This window comes from Haliotis rufescens, unplaced genomic scaffold, assembly GCF_023055435.1.
Source record: "Haliotis rufescens isolate VD_foot unplaced genomic scaffold, xgHalRufe1.0.p SCAF_134, whole genome shotgun sequence".
NCBI lineage: Eukaryota > Metazoa > Mollusca > Gastropoda > Lepetellida > Haliotidae > Haliotis > Haliotis rufescens.
Genome location: NW_025963818.1, coordinates 102,924 through 127,366, shown reverse-complemented (window position 1 = coordinate 127,366; position 24,443 = coordinate 102,924). Strand labels below are relative to the sequence as shown.

The window sequence follows — 24,443 nt, the reverse complement described above, 5'->3', positions numbered from 1 at the left end:
GACGAGGACGAGTTCGTTTATTGTTATTAATGATTACACGGTCCTGTGGTTCAATACAGACGTAGGTGAACATTCGACTGAAGCACGAGCAACTATGAATGATTTACACTAATGAAAGTAGCCAATCACTGGCCTGAAATTCGATATCACAAATATGTTTCAAATTGGTTTCTCACCCACAGGTGTGTAAGAAAAGTCTATTCTACTCAACGTGAGTTTGGATATCACTTCGCAAAAACAGATCGGTTCAATTTAGTACATCTGTTCAAGTTATCCCAGCATAGTCTGAATGTAGCTTTATTCCTCAGGGGGCTGTCGGGTAGCCTAGTGGGTAAAGTGCTCCCTCGTCACACCGAAGACCCGGGTTCGATTCCCGACATTGGTACAATGTGTGAAACCCATTTCTGATGTCATCCGCCGTGATACTGCTGGAATATTGCTAAAAGCGGCGTAAAACCAAACTCACTCACTCTATTCCTGTTCATGTTAACTAAGACATCATATTTATTGCAATTTGAAGAAAAACTTTACATGACCAATAACAAATTAACCTGTCGAATGGTTAGCTACATATGCAGGTTTATTACGATATATGATCATATGTCCTCGTTGTCAACCCCTCGGTTTAGTCAATATCATGTGGCGATGAGCCCTGATAACATTGCCAGGTGCAAAACTGGAAGGTCTTCCTTTCTATACAGAAACAAGATGTGGTAAATGCAAGAGGGCATATTTTAGTTATCGCCCCGGGGCGAAATCCTGACATCTTGGCTTATCGTGGAAGGTGTGTCGCTGGACCATTTGATTGAAAACAAATGAAAACAACAAGAAACATGTTACCTCACAACTTCAAAGATCAATAACGTGTAAGGGGTATTGTTGATTGTATGGCTGTTGATTTTCACCGCAGTCTGACCACACGACCCACCAAGTCGCCTCTTACGACAAGCATCGGTTGCTGGGGACCTGCTCTCACCCACCATTCCCACGGGGATATGGAGATTAAACTGAGCTTAATAATGTTCAGCAAATATACCCAGCCCATATTACACAATTAAAATTGTGATAAGAAATAACTGGTGCATTGCCACATAAAACTCTAATAGCATATAAATAGATGCTAGTCAAGTGCAATAGTTATTCATGATTGGCGGGAATAAGTTCTTATACAGCATGTCAAAAAGTATAAATAACGATCACACTTGTTCATCTGAGGAACAGAAATGTTGGAGAATGAACCAACGAGTTTAACGATACTTTTAGCAACATTCCCGCGGTTGGCATTTTCATTTTACAAAATGGCCATGTTTGGATTCAAGGCCATGTTTGTATGTCGAGTACAAACTTTAAACACAAGGCAACCCAGACGCCTGATAGAGATTTGCAGTGATGGCGATAATCAACAGACTTTACGGTGCATAAAGACACCTTCAATGTAACATTCACAACTAACCAAACAACATTCTAGGAAGGTTGCCTTTTTAAGTAGAAGTATGTCTGAAACATGTAGCGAATGAAGCATGTACTTTGAAAAGTATAAAACCCATTTGATGATTCCTTTCTAAAAATGACCTTTGAAGTAACATGGATTATATTGAAATGTTCTGAACACGTCTGTCCGTCTTTTCATGTCAAGTCTTTGCGCCAAGGTAGCTAGCTACACGCATTGTAACTGATGTCTGTCTGGAGAATCCTGTCTGTAACCTTGGGTTGTCGTTCACACTGCTTCTTCTGTTTATTTCCTGTTCTACAGTCCATTAAAGAATTGTTGGATGTTCTCCATTAGACCTTAAATAAAGCAAAGTTGTGTGTGAAAGTAACAGAAACAAATGTTGACACACTGGTGATCATAATACTCCAAACGGGACACCTGTTTCCAAGATGAAACAGGACAGTTTCATGCACCAATCTGGTGTCAATAACTGTTAAAACTGAGTGTTCGGAAGGTATTAGAAATGAGTGTTCCGAAGTCAACTCAAACACATATCTACCTGTATACAGTAGCATCAATACTTACCCGTCCCCTTTGTTACTGAGTGTTCCAAAGGTAACTAGAACACATATATGTATACTATGTCATCAATACTTACCCGTCCCCTTTGTTACTGAATGTTACAAAGGTAACTAGAACACATATCCGTATACACTAACATCAATACTTACCCGTCCCCGTTGTGACCGAGTGTTCCAAAGGTAACTAGAACATATATCTGTATACCCTGATATCAATACTTACCTATCCCCTTTGTTACCGAGTGTCCAAAAGGTAACTAGAACACATATCTGTATACACTGACATCAATACTTACCCGTCCTCGTTGTTACCGTGTTTTCCAAAGGTAACTAGAACACATATATGTATACACTGACATCATTACTTGCCCGTCCTCGTTGTTACTGAATGTTCCAAAGGTAACAAGAACACATATATGTTTACACTGACATCAATAATTACCCGACCCCTTTGTTACTGAATGTTCCAAAGATAACTGGAACACACATATGTATATACTGACGTCAATACTTACCTATTCCCGTTCTTACCGAGTGTTCCAAAGGTAACTAGAGCACATATATGTATATTCTGACGTCAATAATTGCCCGTCCCCTTTGTTACTGAATGTTACAAAGGTAACTAGAACACATATATGTATACACTGGCATCAGTACTTACCCGTCCCCATTGTTACCGAGTGTTCCAAAGGTAACAAGAACACATATTTGTATACACTGACATCAATACTGACCCGTCCCCGTTGTTACAGAGTGTTCCAAAGGTAGCTAGAACACATATATGTATACACTGACGTCAATACTGACCCATCCTCGTTGTTACCGAGTGTTCCAAAGGTAGCTAGAACACATATATGTATATACTGACGTCAATAATTACCCGTCCCCTTTGTTACTGAATGTTCCAAAGGTAACCAGAACACGTATCTGTATACACTGATGTCAATACTTACGTATCCCCGTTGTTACTGAATGTTCCAAAGGTAAATAGAAGACATATCTGTATACACTGACATCAATACTTACCCGTCCCCGTTGTCTCAGAGTGTTCCATAGGTAACTAAAACACATATCTGTATACACTGACATCATTACTTGCCCGTTCTCGTTGTTACTGAATGTTCCAAAGGTAACTTGAACACATATCTGTATACACTGACATCAATACTTACCCGTCCGCGTTGTAACCGTGTGTTTCAAAGGTAGGTAAATAACATATCTGTATACACTGGCATCAATACTTACCCGTCCCCATTGTTACCAAGTGTTCCAAAGGTAACTAGAACACATATCTGTATACACTGACATCAATACTTACCCGTCCCCGTTGTTACCGAGTGTTACAAAGGTAACTAGAACACATATCTGTATACACTGACATCAATACTTACCCGTCCGCGTTGTAACCGTGTGTTCCAAAGGTAGGTAAATACCATATCTGTATACACTGACATCAATACTTACCCGTCCCCTTTGTTACTGAATGCTCTAAAGGTAACAAGAACACATATATGTATACACTGACATCAATACGTACCCGTCCCCGTTGTTACCGAATGTTCCAAAGGTAACTAGCACACATATCTGTATACACTGACATCAATACTTACCCGTCCGCGTTGTTACCGAATGTTCCAAAGGTAACTAGCACACATATCTGTATACACTGACATCAATACGTACCCGTCCCCGTTGTTACCGAGCGTTACAAAGGTGTCTAGAACACATATATGTACATACTGACGTCAATAATTACCCGTCCCCTTTGTTACTGAATGTTCCAAAGGTAACTAGAACACATACCTGTAAACAGTGACATCGATACTTACCCGTCCCCGTTGTTACAGAGTGTTCGAAAGGTAACTAGAACACATATCTGTATAAACTGGTATCAATATTTACCTGTCTCTGTTTTACTGAATGTTCAAAAGGCAACTAGAGCATATATATATGTATACACTGGCATCAATAATTACCCGTTACCGTTGTTACTGAGTTGGGGCGGTCGGCTAGCCTTGTGGTTAAAGCGTTCGCTCGTCACGCCAAAGACCCGGGTTCGATTCCCGACATGAGTACAATGTGTAAAGCCCATTTCCGGTGTCCCCCGCCGTGATATTGCTGGAATATTGCTAAAAGCGACGTAAAACCATACTCATTCACTCACCCTTACTGTGTTTTCCAAGGGTACGTAGAAGACGTATCGGTACACATTGACATAAGTATTTACCATTCCCTCTCCTGGCGGGTTGAGGATTAGGGTTGACATACACCAATCTCGGGGCAGCTGGAACTACCACCATCCCACCAGCAGCCATGTGAGGATTGACGACGACTTGATTGGGCTGCCCTCTGTATGCAGCTACAACAGACAGATGGTGATAGGGTTATCGTAATAGGCGACAGTCATGTCAAATGCTATTCCCTATGTTCCCTATTTTATGTGCACAGTTGACTTGCCGATGCATGTGGTTTTGACGGGAGCTCTCTGAGGAGGCAGGGCGCTTTCACCTTTTTGCGAACACCTGGTATCTTCACGATTTGTTTATGATTCATAAACACATGCTCATTGTTTGGGCGGAACCATACATTCGACTCTGCTTTTAGCGGAGATGTCTTCTGCGTTTTGAAATTGTTTTGTTTATTTACATGACAGAGCCCACGTTTACCTTACTATATTGTATAGCACACATATATAGAAAACAATTACATTAGTGCAATATCAATCACTGGATTGACTGGTCCAGAAACCCCTGTCATATAGCTGGAATATTGCTGAGTGCAAGGTTAAGCAACAAACCAACCAACCAACCAACCAACATTAGTGCAAGGACACACTATGTAAATATCTGACATTGACTAAAACCTACATGTAACTATCTCCACTGTCTTTGATGCTTATTTACATAACAGTGAATGATTTGAATATACCATCAATAAATGTATGTATAAAATATGTTGAGAGAACAATATCACATTGCATGGATTGATTGAAGAATGCAAGTGAATAAACCGTAACCAGTTACATGATATTTTATGTTCATTAAACATTGGTGGTGTTTCAAATAGCGTCAAATACTTTCACGTTAGAGTTTACACTGTAAATGATAGATTTTGATAAGGGCGATTTTTCTCATGGACTAAGATCCGAATTTTCTGCCTTGTTTCGTATGATTTAGCGTGATCTTGGCTTTGTCGGAAGTAGCCCACATACAAACCCACATCGCTGGTTGACCCAAGTAGATAGATCGTGCATACGAAGTGTTCCTGAAGTTTATGTCAATGCCAAACCTATTCCACGAGAAGTGATCCTTTTCGAACACCTTATCCCATATGGAATCTGTCCCGTTGGATAATCTTGAGTGGTTATTCTCATCCACTGGGAATTTATATTACCATGTCAGCCAAAAGACCTTGCTTACGTTGGTCAAAAACATATTTATATTCAATAAAGAAGACAGAAATCGTAATGGCAATTCCATAGTAAACGAAGAGCACTGGCAACCTGTCCGTCTAAGAGGCTGCAGTTCTATGAGTTGTGTCAATGTTCGAAATGGTTCGATCTCTGGTAGTCAATTTAGAGATCCTTCCACGGGGAATTGTTGGCGGTTGTGACTGTACACTAAGTCTTTGTGCAAATCGTTCAGCAAACGGTCCGAGGTATATACGATTTTACACCTTTTTCCAGGGCACTTCACAATACAACTTAACATATAAAGAGAACTATGTGTCTGTTAATTGTAATATTCATGTGTTCATGTGTCACTGGTAGCATTATTTGGCTATTTTAGGTGACAAAGATCTCACCTGGTGAATATACTCCTGAACGTTGTGTTCCTCATAATAAAGAAGTTGACGTCCATACATTCTCTTCCGTGTGTGAACTACTTCTAAATGCCTCTCAAAGACTATATGCTGTGTTATGAATGTAGGAGGTTAAATCGTACATTGGTGATGAGATGCTAGGAACTTAAGATAATCAATGTTTCTGATCATGTTGTGTTTGCAGTGGACTGTGTTATTTGTACTTATGGCTTCGTACTGTAGATCATTATTTATCTTTCCGAATTTCTACAATACATACCATTTTGTCTTTGTTCATTGCCTATTCTCTGCACCTGTAAGTATAAGAGCAAGATGACACATTTCTGCACATTTGGGAAATGTGCACTTGAATATGCACCTTAGACCTAACTTTCGGGGGCGGTGGGGTAGCCTAGTGGTTAAAGCGTTCGCTCATCACGCCGAGGACCCGGGTTCGATTCCCCACATGGGTACAATGTGTGAAGCCCATTCCAGGTGTCCCCCGCCGTGATATTGCTGGAATATTGCTTAAAGCGGCGTAAAAGCATAGGAAAGGTAGTCAAACATTCTTCGCGGGGACGATACAAGACAGTTGTTAGATTTTCGGAGAATCGTTCGTGTTTGGAAAATCTGAAGTAACATTATATTTTCAAAAATGTTGTTGTTTTTTACAATTTATCCAGCTTTCAATCATCACGCCAAACCCACCTGATTCTCCCTGCCCGTCCTTGGTTTTACATACGAAAGATGTTTTATTAGAAACACAATCACCATACAACGCTTGCCATGTCAGTTTAGAGTTATATCTTTACCATTTGTCACAAACATTATAAATATATAAGACTGTCACGAAGACGGTTCATCATTTCAATAGAAATCATGACTTTATTTACCTCAAACTGCATCTGTTCTCGTTCTCTTTGTTCCCCTGAAAACAAAAGAACATTAAGATTTAGATATTGAATTTATCTTTAAGTGATTGTATTTGTAATTATTATAACTCAGATATAAAACACTACCAATGGCACATATGCTGAACTGAGTTTATATTATTTACAAGTTGAACTATCACATAAAGAGTGCTATATAGAACACTATCAATGGCGTTTATTCTGAATTGAGTTTATATTATTTAAAAAGTTGAAATATCACATAAATAGTGCTATGTAACAATCACAAAAATCAAAAAGAACTGTAAATGTAAAATAAAATAGTTGGGTCACGTTTGATGTCCTCATGTACTATCTACTCTACTGTTCTACTTACTTTGCAGTTGTTCCTCCATGGCTGCCTGTTTTTCCTGCATGAGTCGTCGTTTTTCTTGTTCCTCCATGGCTGCCTGTTTTTCCTCCATGTGTCGTCGTGTTTCTTGTTCCTCCATGTCTGCCTGTCTTTCCTGCACGAGTCGTCGTGTTTCTTGTTCCTCCATGGCTGCCTGTTTTTCCTCCATGAGTCGTCGTGTTTCTTGTTCCTCCATGGCTGCCTGTTTTTCCTCCATGAGTCGTCGAGTTTCTTGTTCCTCCATGTCTGCCTGTCTTTCCTGCATGAGTCGTCGTGTTTCTTGTTCCTCCATGTCTGCCTGTCTTTCCTGCATGCGTCGTCGTGTTTCTTGTTCCTCCATGTCTGCCTGTTTTTCCTCCATGAGTCGTCGTGTTTCTTGTTCCTCCATGGCTGCCTGTTTTTCCTCCATGAGTCGTCGAGTTTCTTGTTCCTCCATGTCTGCCTGTCTTTCCTGCATGAGTCGTCGTGTTTCTTGTTCCTCCATGTCTGCCTGTCTTTCCTGCATGAGTCGTCGTGTTTCTTGTTCCTCCATGTCTGCCTGTCTTTCCTGCATGCGTCGTCGTGTTTCTTGTTCCTCCATGTCTGCCTGTTTTTCCTCCATGAGTCGTCGTGTTTCTTGTTCCTCCATGGCTGCCTGTTTTTCCTGCATGAGTCGTCGTGTTTCTTGTTCCTCCATGTCTGCCTGTTTTTCCTCAATGAGTCGTCGTGTTTCTTGTTCCTCCATGTCAGCCTGTTTTTCCTCAATGAGTCGTCGTGTTTCTTCCTCCCTCTCAGACTGCTCCTTCACTTCCTGTATCTGCCATGTAATGTTCTCAGTGTTAACATTGTTATATTATGTTTTATTTGAAGATTGTTCTTTGCTCTACAAACGACTGAAGGAATAAGGGTATTTGCCTTTTACACTAAGTTTTTTTTATATTGTTTATATTGATTCAGGAAATGATGCCAGAAAAATGTGACTCCCCCAAAAATACCTTTTTCTGCATTTCTTGATTTTCAGTTTCTTCATCTGAAATGAAATATGCAATCAAGAAGAAAATGTTGACGGTAGCTTTAAAGTTGTTGTTACTATGGAAATACATGGAGTATCGTAAACTGTGGTTGTCAAATCGTACACATTAAAAGAGGCAGCTTGGTAACTAAGATTAAAGCATTCGCTCGTCAAGCCGAATGTCAAGGTTTTCCACTCAGGTAAAATGTGTGAATCCCATTTCTTGTGTCCCCTGACAAGCTTGATTATTGACAAAAGCAGGTTAATACCTTAATCACTCACTCACATTCTGAAAAGTTGTTAACATAAGTGAATGACGTTTTTCGCTACATTTTGAAACTTCCACAGCAGGTATGTGTTTCTCCAATGTTTTGTTTGCTTCACATTTTGTACGATATTGTATACATTTACTCCGTACCTGGCTCCTTAACAGGGTTTCCAGCCACAGATCCAGCCTCATCCTTGTAGCAATCTGCATCATCGCCCTTGTTGTCTGAGAAATAAGTTTCATGTGATATGACCAAATCTTTTGTGTTTATGTAGGTAAATGTATTTAGCTTACTTTGCTTAGATCCGCTCCATAAAGGCAAAGATTATAACGGGATCGGGTGATCAGGTTTGCTGACATGGTTGATGCATGTCATCTAAAATGCGTAGATCGATGTTGATGATGTCAGTTAATGGAACGTCTGTCCCAGACTCGATTTTTTACAGACCTCAGAAATCTCCCCGTCAACAGTCTGCGCCCTTTGTGATCAGCCTCCCCTAATTTGGAACAGTTAGCCCTAAAATCCAGAGACTCTTAAAGAAACAGGTCAACATTGATGTAGATTTTAAGAGAAGTCATACCATTCAGAACACAATAATAGCGATAGGGTAACCACTATCCAGCCACAAGCTAGAACCATCAGAAGCAGTGTACCACATTCTGGGTAATTGTGGACAAGCTTACATAGGAGAAACATCCAGGCCCCTCAATACCCGAATTAAAGAAAATCAAAGCTCAGTCTCCACAAATGACTCTAAATGAGCTCTATCAGACCACACCCGTGACAACCCAAGCCACCGCATTCAGTGGGATAAAGTCAAGGCCCTCACCACTAATCTGAAAGACTACAAAATCAGAAAACTACAAGAAGCCATCAACATCAAAAGACTCCAACCGTCAATCAACCGTGACGAAGGCTATTACATTCCCCGGCGTACAATCAACTCATCAAAGACCCCAATCAGCCATTATCCTGTTGATTTATGCCCCTGATATATAACTACATATGATGTCTACTCTCCTGTATAAACATTGCATCCTACCTGTATATATACTTATCACCCACACTCTGTATATCACTTGCTTGATAACGGTGTTAGAACCTACATCAAAACTTCGCTCTCAATTGAAATAAAGAAGTTGTTCATTCATAAATTATTATCCTTACTTAGTACTCCAACTTCTAACTGCCTATCAAAGTACTAGTCTTGTTTGATTTATGGAAGGTTAGTCAATCAGGGAACTGTAGTCCTAGTCTTGTTTGGTTTATTGAAGGTTAGTCAATCAGGGGACTGTATTGCTAGTCTTGTTTGATTTATGGAAGGTTAGTCAATCAGGGAACTGTAGTCCTAGTCTTGTTTGGTTTATGGAAGGTTAGTCAATCAGGGAACTGTAGTCCTAGTCTTGTTTGGTTTATGGAAGGTTAGTCAATCAGGGTAGAGGGTCTTATTATTGTTTGGTTTATGGAAGGTTAGTCAATCAGGAACTGTAGTCCTAGTATTGTTTGGTTTATGGAAGGTTAGTAAATCAGGGAACTGTAGTCCTAGTCTTGTTTGGTTTATGGAAGGTTAGTCAATCAGGGTAGAGGGTCTTATTATTGTTTGGTTTATGGAAGGTTAGTCAATCAGGAACTGTAGTCCTAGTATTGTTTGGTTTATGGAAGGTTAGTAAATCAGGGAACTGTAGTCCTAGTCTTGTTTGGTTTATGGAAGGTTAGTCAATCAGGGTAGAGGGTCTTATTATTGTTTGGTTTATGGAAGGTTAGTCAATCAGGAACTGTAGTCCTAGTATTGTTTGGTTTATGGAAGGTTAGTCAATCAGGGAACTGTTGTCCTAGTCTTGTTTGGTTTATGGAAGGTTAGTCAATCAGGGAACAGTAGTCCTAGTCTTGTTTGGTTTATGGAAGGTTAGTCAATCAGGAACTGTTGTCCTAGTCTTGTTTGGTTTATGTAGTAGAATCATCAGCAATTTGTTGATAATACAATATATACGAAATTTACAGATTAACAGTATATTAACATACACCAGCCATATTGGTAAATGTAATGGATTCTATGTGGATCTTTGCAATTACATATTTCTCTTAGTGTCAGGTACATTATTCACAGAGCAAGCAAGTCATATGTTTACAGATGTTTGTATATATAACCATAAAAAGGCTTCATAGATTCAGTATGCGTTTACCTTTGTCTATGGGGTCATCTGGTTTTCGGAGATCAATGATGCAGTCTTTGATGATCTGCACAGCGCCATCTTGCTGTTCTCCGGAATTGTCTCTCTGTCTGATGTTCAGGTCGAGGAACTGAAGGCTTCCACCGAAGCCACCATCAGAGTAGATTTTAGAATTTTCGATGGTTTGTTCATTTTCCATGCCTCCGTGTACTTCCCCAACAACGGTAGCGTCCTTGACAGCACCACCTGCAACTCCAGTGACTTCCTTCAGTTTGTCATCTGCATCGGTGTCATCTCCGTCAGGCTGGCTTCTGCCGCCTGTGATACAGATGTCGCTATCAATCAAGGTCTGTTTGTTGCGCATTCCGCCTTTTACCACGCCAACTACAGTCGAGTTGTCAACATCTCCCCCAGTAACGCCTGAAATGTGCTCCACTCCAACATCAGAAGAATCAACATCTTCATCGGATGAAATACCCGTTACCTGCTTCATGCTGTCCTCTTTATCCACGCTGTCATCTCCACCTGTGACGCCTGTGATGTGTACATCATTGACAACGTTTGTCACGTGCTGCATATGGTCCTCTTCATTCACGCTGTCATCTCCGCCTGTGGCACCTGTGACGTGTACATCATTGACAAAGTTTGTCACGGGTTGCATTTTGTCAACTTCATCCAAGCTTTCATCTCCGCCAGGTACGGCTTTATTGTGTGCTCCATCGACATCGGCAGAATCATCATCAACTGAGACCAGTTCATCCCTGTCCCTTTTCTCCATGACTCCAGGATAACTGTCGGCGGGCTGAGCAGCACCATCAGTTCCAGACCTGCCAGAACCAGATGCCCTCCTCTCCCGCATCAGATTTCTAGAAGCTGTCATACTTTCTGCATGTTCCAAAGCGAAACCTTCAATGTCGCAATTGTGACGTTCACCTCTTATCCGCTCAAAATAATCTATATTCTCCTGCACCGTGTACACTTTATCTTCCATTGTTGATCCTTTATGGTTAAGGTTGCTGAGATATAAGGCTTTCAATGTACCTCACCCTTTTGCATATGCGTCGCTCCAGGTAGTTTGTTGACCGCCTTGTGATATAGGTTCCTTCGCGATGTCTGTCAAAATAAAAGGGTACGCATGAGTATTGTCAGTGTACTTTTGTTACATAGAATAAGTTTAGGTTTATGAAAGTAACCATTACAGGCACAATGTAGTTGATGTTCCATCACCTGGAACAAAGCGACAAGATCCTTTTCGTAATCAGCAGTCTTTGAGAACTTTGTACGACTCTGCCTATATCATAAGCATGTGTGTGCATGACGGGACCTAGATTGTAAAACTGCCCCCGCGTTTGCAAAAAGAACATATATATTTATTAATCGCCCTCGCATGGCAGGAGTACTGCTGTGTGGCATCAGGCAACAAACAAACACTTATTTTTTTATGCAGACTGTGTGAGTGGCGGGAGCTTCCTGTTGGAGAGGACATGTTTACCCGCGAACACCTGATGCCATCACTGATCACTAGTAGCCCATTCATGTAATGTCCATTGCTGCATTATCTTTTACCCTCATGGAATCCAAAAATGTATTCTCTGGCGTTAACGTTATAGAATTATGAATCACTACCAAATGGTGATGATACCAGGTGTTTACAAAAATGGTGAGCGTATCCTGCCCTGCTGGTGGCACACATGTATGAAAGCACGTCAGTATGTTCCGTCAATAAGACCACCGACCTTTACAGCTGAGTACCTGGTGATGAATTGTTTGACAGGCATTACTCAGAAGTTGACGGATGACTTACTTACTTACTTTCTTATAATGGAGATTTTACGTGCGCTTTCCGACTGCAGCGTATTTCGCACACGGGCCCGGCCGGGCCATTTAATGTGTTTCCGAAAAGGGGATAAAGTTGTTTGGCAATCCAGTAGGGTTTTTTGTGGTTGTTTATATAGAATTTTGGACATTTTGAGATTTGGAAAAAAAATGCCAAGAGTGTTTGGGGGGCGAACAAAGAAGACACAATTTATGGATAACAACTTCTTTAATGCTGTAAATGCAACGTTTCGGTATAGATCCTGATACCGTTGTCAAGCATCCGATCCGCCTGCTATGAACTCATTAAGCAATAATCACCACACCTATCCAAACATATCCTGTTTAATTGGCTTCATGTCCCATTGGCTTCGAGCTGTGTGTTCTCTGTCCATCATGTTGTTACAGTTTTATCCTTCTGTTGTCATTACTTACTCATGTTATCCCACTTATGTATGCAATGACTGAGTGAGTGAGTGAGTGAGTGAGTGAGTGAGTGAGTGAGTGAGTGAGTGAGTGAGTGAGTGAGTGAGTGAGTGAGTGAGTTGGGTTTAACGCCGCTTTTAACAATATTCCAGTTATATCGCGGCCTACCAGCTTAATGTGGGAGTAAAGCCCGAAGTGATGCAGGTCTGAGACGTTAACCACTTCGGTGAAACCCACGTGCAAGGGTATGGTGCTGACAAACCTAGAAACATAATCGGAGTAAACCGGGATTCGAGCCCACAATCGTAGGTTTCTCTCGTGCACAAGGCACGCAACTCTGCACAGCGAATCACGGCGCCTTAGACGACTGGGCCACCCGCGCCCCCACTTGGTCTTGGCACATGCTCTCTAATACTATGACAGGAACCCGTCCTGGATTAAACAGTAGACAACAAAATTATCACACTTGAGAGGAGTAAACCCTTGCCAATTGTTTTTGTCTCAGTCTGGATAATCATACTCCGTTTATAACGAACACTCCTATAACGAACTGACGTATATAACTAACTGTTTTAGGGTCCCGTCCATTTGCTGAAAACATGTTGTATCTATGCCTGTAACGAACTGGTTATAACGAATTAACGTGGATTAGTGGCAGAGCCTCCACCCAGAGAGTTGAAGGCCTCGGCCTCGTCATACCAAAAGACGGTAATAGATGTTACTTGCTGTTACCCTGTCGGCATTGTTATTTGCCAGCATGCGTATCGCAATACCGTGCTGTAGGTTGAAAAATATATTCAGATGTTTTTAAGTGAACAAGACTAAGCCCTCAGCTAATTTGATACATCTGGACGGTACATGCCTGCTTTTTCCCTGAGTGTAAAACTCAGACTGATGGCTTATCACCTCAAAGGTCGCCTATAGCGTGTGTTGATAATCACAACAGACAATGCCCGTCAAACGCGACAGAGTATTTTTCCTTTGTTTAGTCACGAACTGTTCACACCAGATCTTACCCTAAGGCCACAGTATACACGGGAACTGTATTGCTGACTAGTAGGGCAGAGCGACAGTTTGGTTACACGTGGACACGCCAATACAACTGCACTGCTATGTTAGTTACTATTGTAGCTAAAATCAGCGTTAGAAATTGGCACTAATCCTGTAGTCCTTACCAAACTGCCCAATAGTAAAGGTATCTTAAGGACTAGTAGAAATTGGCCCATTTTAAGTGTTTTACTATATGTTATCGTTATAAGGACAAAGCTGCTTGTTTCTTACCCTGTAAAATGGATGTATTTTGTTATCAACGTGACGTGACCTAACAACCTGTGGATAGTCACAACGGCACTACAATGTTCCCGTTCTCCAGGCTATGTGTTGATGGCATGTGGTATCTCTCCTACCCATGCTGGATCACACATTGGTCGTGTTAGAGTGAGTGAGTGAGTGAGTATGGTTTTACGCCGCTTTTAGCAATATTCCAGCAATATTACGGCAGGGGACACCAGAAATAGGCTTCACACATTGTACCCATGTCTGGAATCGGGTTTGGGCGTGACTAGCGAACGCTTTAACCAATGGGCTACTCGACCGCCCCTGGTCGTGTTACCAGCTTACCGGTGAACCACACTTCTACACAGGACATAACACAGTTCTTTGACAGCGTCACGCCTGAGACAGCGACAAGATTAATACAGAACACCTTGCATAACCTTGAATAACCTAAGCGTTGAACTGTAAGTGTGTTCCACATGTGATGTGTCAATAATGCAACAGTGATATACATTGAGTGTAATGCATACACAACACTGACTGTGATGTGTCAATGGTGCAACAGTGATAGACATGGAGTGTAAAACATACACACCACTGACTGTGATGTGTCAGTGATGCAACAGTGATAGACAAGGAGTGTATAATATACACAACACTGACTGTGATGTGTCAGTGACGCAACAGTGATAGACATGGAGTGTATAACATACACAACACTGACTGTGATGTGTCAGTGATGCAACAGTGATAGACATGGAGTGTATAACATACACAACACTGACTGTGATGTATCAATGATGCAACAGTGATAGACATGGAGTGTATAACATACACAACACTGACTGTGATGTGTCAATGATGCAACAGTGATAGACATGGAGTGTAAAACATACACAACACTGACTGCGATGTGTCAATGATGCAACAGTGATAGACATGGAGTGTAAAACATACACAACACTGACTGTGATGTGTCAATGATGCAACAGTGATAGACATGGAGTGTATAACATACACAACACTGACTGTGATGTGTCAATGATGCAACAGTGATAGACATGGAGTGTATAACATACACAACACTGACTGTGATGTGTCAGTGATGCAACAGTGATAGACATGGAGTGTAAAACATACACAACACTGACTGTGATGTGTCAATGATGCAACAGTGACAGACATGGAGTGTATAACATACACAACACTGACTGTGATGTGTCAATGATGCAACAGTGATAGACATGGAGTGTAAAACATACACAACACTGACTGTGATGTGTCAATGATGCAACAGTGATAGACATGGAGTGTATAACATACACACCACTGACTGTGATGTGTCAGTGATGCAACAGTGATAGACATGGAGTGTAAAACATACACACCACTGACTGTGATGTGTCAGTGATGCAACAGTGATAGACATGGAGTGTATAACATACACAACACTGACTGTGATGTGTCAGTGATGCAACAGTGATATACATGGAGTGTAAAACATACACACCACTGACTGTGATGTGTCAGTGATGCAACAGTGATAGACATGGAGTGTATAACATACACAACACTGACTGTGATGTGTCAGTGATGCAACAGTGATAGACATGGAGTGTATAACATACACAACACTGACTGTGATGTGTCAGTGATGCAACAGTGATAGACATGGAGTGTATAACATACACACCACTGACTGTGATGTGTCAGTGATGCAACAGTGATAGACATGGAGTGTAAAACATACACACCACTGACTGTGATGTGTCAGTGATGCAACAGTGATAGACATGGAGTGTATAACATACACAACACTGACTGTGATGTGTCAGTGATGCAACAGTGATATACATGGAGTGTAAAACATACACACCACTGACTGTGATGTGTCAGTGATGCAACAGTGATAGACATGGAGTGTATAACATACACAACACTGACTGTGATGTGTCAGTGATGCAACAGTGATAGACATGGAGTGTATAACATACACAACACTGACTGTGATGTGTCAGTGATGCAACAGTGATAGACATGGAGTGTATAACATACACAACACTGACTGTGATGTGTCAGTGATGCAACAGTGATAGACATGGAGTGTAAAACATACATGACACTGACTGTGATGTGTCAGTGATGCAACAGTGATAGACATGGAGTGTATAACATACACAACACTGACTGTGATGTGTCAGTGATGCAACAGTGATAGACATGGAGTGTAAAACATACACAACACTGACTGTGATGTGTCAGTGATGCAACAGTGATAGACATGGAGTGTATAACATACACACCACTGACTGTACACTGCTCATAGATTTGAATCAGAAATTGTCAGGATCCATAATAATGTCCATGTATTTACTACGTTATCAAACCTGTTTCACAACGAGTAAGCTCCGTGACCATTTCGGGTACGAAATGGTCTTCAGAAACTGTCGTAAGAGGCGGCTAACGGGATAGGGTAGTCAGTTTTGCTGACTTAGCTGATGCAAGTCATCGTATCCCAGTTGCGTAGGTCGATGCTCATAATGTCAATCACTTGATTGTCTGGTCCAGATTCGATCATTTACAGAATGCCTTTATATAACTGGAATATTGCTGTCGACTGTAAACAACAAACACACAAACAATGAATAATTCCACACAATGAATCAAACGAGTACTTGAAATGACAACAATATCAATACTAATACATGAGTGGTTGGTTGGTTTGTTGTTTAACACCGCACTCAGCAATATTCCAGCTATATGACGGCGGTCTGTACATAATGGAGTCTGGACCAGACAACCCAGTGATTAATATCATGAGAATCGATCCACGCACTTTGGAAAGATGACAGCGACTCTGACCACCCGATCCCGTTAGTCGCCTCTTACGACAAGCAAAGTCGATTATTACGGCAAGCATGGGTTGCTGAAGACCTACTCTACCCCGGATCTTCACGGCAAGCATGGGTTGCTGAAGACCTACTCTCCCCCGGATCTTCACGGCAAGCATGGGTTGCTGAAGACCTATTCTACCTCGGATCTTCACGGGTCAATATCAGACTTAGTGAGTAACACATGACTAACGCAAATAATCAAAAGCAAATTAATGGTACAAATACATACTGCGTAGGCTCCGACTGACACTGTCCTCGAGTAGTGACACTTGTCTGCAGACTGAACTGATCAATACACGGCTTGACAGTCTATACGGGTGGGTCTTAGCGCGGATATCATATTTAACCAAACATAACGTTCAGGAAGGTCGGACACGCCAGAATACACACCCGGAATTGTGCTGCTGTACAGAGGAACTGGCAACAATGTAAGGTGTTGATTCCCGAACTGAAACAATGTGTTAACCCAGAAATCTGTACTTAAAGGAACTTCGCGTGAAACCAACAAACAAACAACAAGTGGTATACGATTAACAAATGTATGACAAAATTAAGTAGGTTTACAAATGAACATAAATTAGTGCACATCAATTGCAATGCCAGTAAACAATAGAGTGGTAGTATTATATTGAATGGCAATATATTATATGATGGCAAAGGTCAGTATCAAATACAAAAATACAGTGATAAAAATATATATTCACCAAGCAGCAACAGTTGTCTAGCTTCCGTGATGATGAGCGATCTTCACACGAAAGCCGGTGCGGACGCGATGAAAATGCGTGTGTGACAAACTGACGACAGAGATGATGTGTGTGATATACGCAAACACGCAACTGTTCCCCCATGTACAATCCATCTCGCTTCCACAACACCACAGATATCCCACACCATTTCACGATATACCTGAAGTTTACACACCTACCAGTATCTAAATATAGTAAATTCCCGACGACTGCTTAGATTGAATGACACTACATTCCTGACGACTAATCACTGCGACAACTGTCAGTCGCTATACAAGCGAGAACATGCTAAAGGATAATTATAATCAAAACAGTAAGGTACACATTTGCATAAACCCATTTAATATCGTTTGCGTCATTGCCATACAGTTTCACTCCCAATACTTTTCTCTTATCGAATTGTCGTCTACACACCCCAAGGAGCGGTGTGTCAAATGTGATCCCTGTAATATAAGTGACTGTTCAATCTACAGGTTGGTCATTCTTATTCAAGTTGCCCTCTCCGCGTTGACAATTGGCACTGTGAACGTGATGTCTACAGTTAGACTTTTAAGCGTGGTTCGTATTTTCATTCCTTGTCAATAACATGTTGGACACTGCTAAATTTGATATGCAAGGAAGTTGTGTTTTAACTTGATCCAGGATATATATTGCATAGAATGACCTGTATTTGTCCTGGTTGATTTACTTCTCGGTTGGTATGAGGGACTTCAATATACATGCTAATATTAAACACTCTGTCTACCCTGTCTATTGAATTGTGCATTTCCTTATGCACTGGCAAGTATATCAGGTTATGCGTCAACATTTTCCTCAGTCTCATACTATTCAAATAGTAACCTAATTGTGTGTATTTTCCTGAAATAGCATATGAGTCGGAACCTGGATCAGTGGCACAATAGTTTGGGTTGTTTGTTAGTTCTGAAGTTTGTGACTTTTCCATCATCAAAAGCCAAAAAATGCTATTCATTTCAAGAGAAGATGGAACTGGGTCGATTCCGACGCTCACCCACTCCACCACTGGAACGTAAATGTCGTTGTTGTGACTTGAATACTCCCGAAGATGAATGGCATGTCCTGACAACGTGTCCGTTACATTCGGATAACCGGTATCGCCTTTGGAATCAAGCAGATATTTAACCCTGCATTTACAACTCGACCTCTTTTGATCAGATTGTATTTCTGATGCAGTGAAACCTGTTATTTAAAGTTCTGGCCGCTTCAGTAGAGATCCATGTTTTAACATAGACAAAATAGTATAATAGCTTAATAGTATAATTACTTACTTACACACCAATCACTACCACCCTAACCCCTACAACCCACCACGCAACACCCATTACCCATAACCCACTACACACAACCTACTACCAACCTAGCTCCTACCAACGACCACAAACCACCACCACCCACCACACGTACTCCTCTCACCCATGACCTATCACCCAACACCAAACACACACCCACCAACACCATCTTCACTCCAACCACACATCATCAACCACATACAATACACCACAAACCACACATCATCAACCACACACCATATACCACACATCATCAACCACACACCATACACCACACACCACACACCACACATCATCAACCACACACCATATACCACACATCATCAACCACACACCATGCACCACACACCACACATCATCAACCACACACCATATACCACACATCATCAACCACACACCACACACCAAACATCATCAACCACACACCATATACCACACATCATCAACCACACACCATATACCACACACCACACATCATCAACCACACACCATATACCACACATCATCAACCACACACCATACACCACACACCACACATCATCAACCACACACCATATACCACATATCATCAACCACACACCATACACCACACACCACACATCATCAACCACACACCATATACCACACATCATCAACCACACACCATACACCACACACCACACATCATCAACCACACACCATATACCACACATCATCAACCACACACCATACACCACACACCACACATCATCAACCACACATCATATACCACACATCATCAACCACACACCATACACCACACACCACACATCATCAACCACACACCATATACCACACATCATCAACCACACACCACACACCACACATCATCAACCACACACCATACACCACACACCACACATCATCAACCACACACCATATACCACACATCATCAACCACACACCATACACCACACACCACACATCATCAACCACACACCATACACCACACACCACACATCCCCAACGAGACACCAGTCATCCCACACCACAAAAAAACCACCACATATCTCCCACCACACACCACACACCATACCACACACCACACATCACACAACACCATTCTCCCATCACACACCACACATCACACAGCACCATTCTCCCATCACACACCACACATCATCCACTACACACCACACACCACCACACACAATCACACATCCACCCACTACACACCACACTCCACCACACACCAACTCCCATATTGACTGATGCCTCTCCTAAAAAGTATATGAATGTTCGCAATTTTTTGTTTTCTTCAAATTAAAAATGTTGGAACTTTTAATGCAGTGTACTCAAAATCATATTCATACTTTGCAGCCTATCGCCATCTGGACTTCAGGAGGTTCACATGTTGGATGTGTGTATATGTTTCGCACGGTGAACGGAATAAACACCTGAGTCGACGCCAATAATAGTAATGAATAAAAAACACCACCTTTGTGATTACTAGCATGTCCACACATCCATTTCCGTTCGGTCCTGATGGAATCATTAAGGAACCCATTAACTGAAACGTGGAATTTCCTTTTGATATAAAGATTGACTCCGTAGCCAAAGCTATACACTTGTAAACACCAGAGGCTGGAGCCACTTTGGCATTGCTCGATATGAAGGGAACGTTAAATGCATTCCCGTTGCCATGTAGTCTTGTTGGTAGTTGTTTGTCACTGAATCTGTATGCAAAGATATGAAAAGACACTTGAGACAGTGTAATAAATATATATATTTTTCTGTTTGATGTGAAGACTGACTACGTTGCCAAAGCTATACACTTGTAAACTTGGAGCTACCTTGGCATTGCTCGATATAAAGATAAAGTTAAATACATCTCCGTTATCATGTATTGTTGATAGTTGTTTGTCATTCAGAATCTGTATGCAAAGATATATAGACACTTGAGACAGTTTAATAAGGTTTTTTTTCTAGATGAGGTGGTCATTATTGAAGAATATCAGGTCAGCTATATACATGAAGCTTAAGTTAAACTTTTTAGCCAACTATGTCTACATTTTTGTTCATGTTCTTACCATATCAAAAAGAGGAGGAGAGGTTTGTTTTCTTGCGTCTTACATCTGAACCAGGTACCATAGGGTCACCATGTGTTTATATTGACCTTTGACTTAATTCAATAGAACATGTTCAGAACGGTCCTATGTGCGGAAGTGTGAAGGAGAGTATAATAATCCACCTGAGACACAATAGTGAAGTTTCCAGTTATATAAATATACACAGTTGTAGTAATGCTAAATCGTACAACCTCAACTCAGGTGTTATGAGTGCTGCAATGTTTGGAATCCCAATTGTGACTGTGAAAACTCCCCAACACCGCGGCATCACCTACAGGGCCAGAAGGGATGTGCTCCTGACTTCACAGCACATCTGGGTACGCTCCCAATATCAGTCAACAGATTGGGAGGTACCAAACGGAGTCGGACAACTTGGTACTTGGCATGGAGGGGTGAGATTTCGTTAGCAAGGTCGCATAATTGGCATGTTTTTCCCTGAATGTTGTCAATGATATTAGTGCCAAAACACAGAGAATTCATTGGATTTATCGAAAAGGACAATATCAGGTGTGTTGGCCTGGATGCGTCTGAAGTTGTATATTGGCCTGTTTCAGAATTCATTAATTATCATTTTCCATAACGCCTTCTACATATTGTGTGACAAAGGACGGACGATTGAGTCCAAACCGCAATCATGGCGAAGAGTCACGCCATCGTGCGATTGAATAAACTGTGTTTGTGTCAAATAAACTGGGCATCTAATGACAATGTCTTTGTCTCCATAAGTTAATTGCATATATTCATGTTTACATTTTGAGGCAAAATCACAAATTGACGATTTCGAACCCATCAAAGAACTTTCAGCAGAATATGATAAGTTACCATGACAGCAGCTAATCCCATTCTTCTTCTTATATGGATTAATGAATCCCAGATATTGAATCTATTCTGTTTGTTTTCATATAGAACATAGCGCTGATCTTCACTCTCGACGTAGAAACTCCGTTTGAAGGACTGTCATTCATTGTCTGACACAAGGCCTTCGTGAATAATTTAAGTGTCAAAATAACAGAAACCCCAATGAAAAGCTGGTTTTGGTTACTGATTTCAGACAGACCCTGCTTAATCCATAGCTTTACCAGTTTGGCCTCCAAGGACATATTTGCTCTCTCGGACGTATTCCAGTATGAATGCACTACAATTGACATTTGTTTTAAGTCAGTTAATTTTCAATACTGACGGTTGCTCTAAGATGACTTTCTACAGGAGGTCTGAGATGGATGATCTGGTGTTTGCCGGGAGCCTGATAGAAGAGGTCAACCAGGTGGACAAGAGGGCTGAGTGTTTCTCTCGGTGTCAGAGGCGAGTGCGGTGTAACCTGGTCTTGTACAACCCGCTCACCAGGACGTGTAGGCTACACTCTGAAAGCTTTAACTCGGACATTGATAGCACAGTTATAACTGGATGGCAGTACAATGGGAGTGAGTATCAATGCGTAATTAGAGAATGATCAACGGTGAACAAAGAATTACAGATTCTGTGCCTGGGTGAATGAATGAAGTAAGCCTCAAAGTCTTTTGAAAGACACTCACATAATCCATTCACAGGTGACGTTTATTCCGTTATTCTCTGTTGCCAGTGGGTCATATCATGTACGAAGTATTGTCGTTTCTGAAAATAAAATAGGAAAAGACTTTAAGATCTGCTATTCAATCTATACACTCCATTTCTTTCACCCATATCGTGCTCGATAGTGACAGGATAATATCGTGAATGTGACTCGAAAATGGCGCGATATTACCGCGAATGTGGTTAGTAAATGGAGTGAAAGTGGCGCGTTGATGGCGCAAAGTATCTCGTTAGAGGGGCAAAAGTGGCGATCTGATGACTGGATAGCAGTGCGATAGCGGTACAATATTTAACACTTAAATAAACAATAGTGTGTTGCATCCTCTATATCGAATGCGCAGATGCTCAGTCTGGCGTGGATATTTTTCAAACATGTTCACAACCGTTTTATTTGTGTTTCTTATGTGAACTAGAAACGTGTAGCAGGATATATTACATTTCAAAAGTTCCTTCACACAGTTTCTCAAAATAGTTGGTGAATGTGGCTTGAAAGTATTGCAAAGGTGGCTCGAAAGTGGCGCGATAATACCGGGAAAGTGGCAAGAAAACGTTACGAGGGTAGCGCGTAAAGGACGCGAGGTATCACGTCAGTGGCGCAAACGTGGCGCGATAGTGATGCGACAGTGTGGTGCTACAGTGTGACAGAGTGATAGTGACGCAAGAGTGGCGCCAAAATGAAGTGACAGTGGCATGCTAGTGACGCCATGGTGGCATGACAGTGGCATGCTAGTGACGCGATGATGGCATGACAGTGCCATGCTAGTGACGCGATGGTGGCATGACAGTGGCATGCTAGTGGCGCGATGGTGGCATGATAGTGGCATGATAGTGACGCGATGGTGGCATGACAGTGCCATGCTAGTGACGCGATGGTGGCATGACAGTGGCATGCTAGTGGCGCGATGGTGGCATGACAGTGGCATGCTAGTGACGCGATGGTGGCATGACAGTGCCATGCTAGTGACGCGATGGTGGCATGACAGTGGCATGCTAGTGACGCGATGGTGGCATGACAGTGGCTTGATAGTGATGCGATGGTGGCATGACAGTGGCTTGATAGTGGCGCGATGGTGGCATGACAGTGGCTTGATAGTGATGCGATGGTGGCATGACAGTGGCTTGATAGTGACGCGATGGTGGCATGACAGTGGCTTGATAGTGATGCGATGGTGGCATGACAGTGGCATGCTAGTGGCGCGATGGTGGCATGACAGTTTTGTGATAATGATGCGATGGTGGCATGACAGTGCCATGTTATTGACGCAATTGTGGCATGACAGTGTCATGATAGTGACGCGATGGTGGCATGACAGTGGCATGATAGTGACGCGATGGTGGCATGACAGTGCCATGCTAGTGACGCGATGGTGACATGACAGTGTTGTGATAGTGACGCGATGGTGGCGTGATAGTGGCGTCATGTTGTGACTAAATACTTTAGATATATTTTCATATCGGATGCGGGGATATAGCCATATACTCTGTGTAACATGGAGCAATGTTTAGCACTTTCAAAGCATTTTGTGACACAACAATCCATAATATGCACGTGTTCTGTATTTTAACTGGTGACAACAAGCATTTCAGCTCCATATAAATGAATATGTTGAATTTGAGCATCCACAAAACTCTATTTTCTAGGTGATGAAACATTTTTATTAAATCTCGTTCATCTTTTTTCTACGTAGACAATACTTTTATCTTTGTTTATGATATTGTAATTTATGTAGACAATACTTTCATCTCTGTATATGATATTATAATCTTCGTAGACATTACTTTCATCTTCGTAAATGAT

General features: G+C 41.6%; 1 protein-coding gene across 4 annotated transcripts; it reads right to left on the bottom strand.

Moving 5' to 3' along the window:
• Positions 1-17,833, bottom strand: LOC124118705 (trichohyalin-like). 4 transcript variants are annotated; one of them, XM_048394927.1, is made up of 10 exons: positions 17,641-17,833; positions 10,539-11,639; positions 8,505-8,579; positions 8,070-8,104; positions 7,202-7,891; positions 7,081-7,105; positions 6,708-6,742; positions 6,095-6,128; positions 4,241-4,372; positions 1-1,788 (listed from the first exon to the last, which is right to left on the bottom strand). In XM_048394927.1, the coding sequence occupies exons 2-10, from the start codon at positions 11,515-11,517 to the stop codon at positions 1,748-1,750; spliced, it is 2,046 nt and encodes a 681-aa protein (XP_048250884.1). In that variant the 5' UTR covers positions 11,518-11,639; positions 17,641-17,833; the 3' UTR covers positions 1-1,747. The 4 variants fall into 4 exon arrangements, with proteins under 4 accessions (XP_048250884.1, XP_048250886.1, XP_048250883.1 ...); XM_048394929.1 differs by lacking the exon at positions 17,641-17,833 and adding an exon at positions 17,166-17,269 and having other exon boundaries at positions 7,394-7,891; XM_048394926.1 differs by lacking the exon at positions 17,641-17,833 and adding an exon at positions 17,166-17,268.
• Between the last annotated feature and the right edge of the window lie 6,610 nt (positions 17,834-24,443).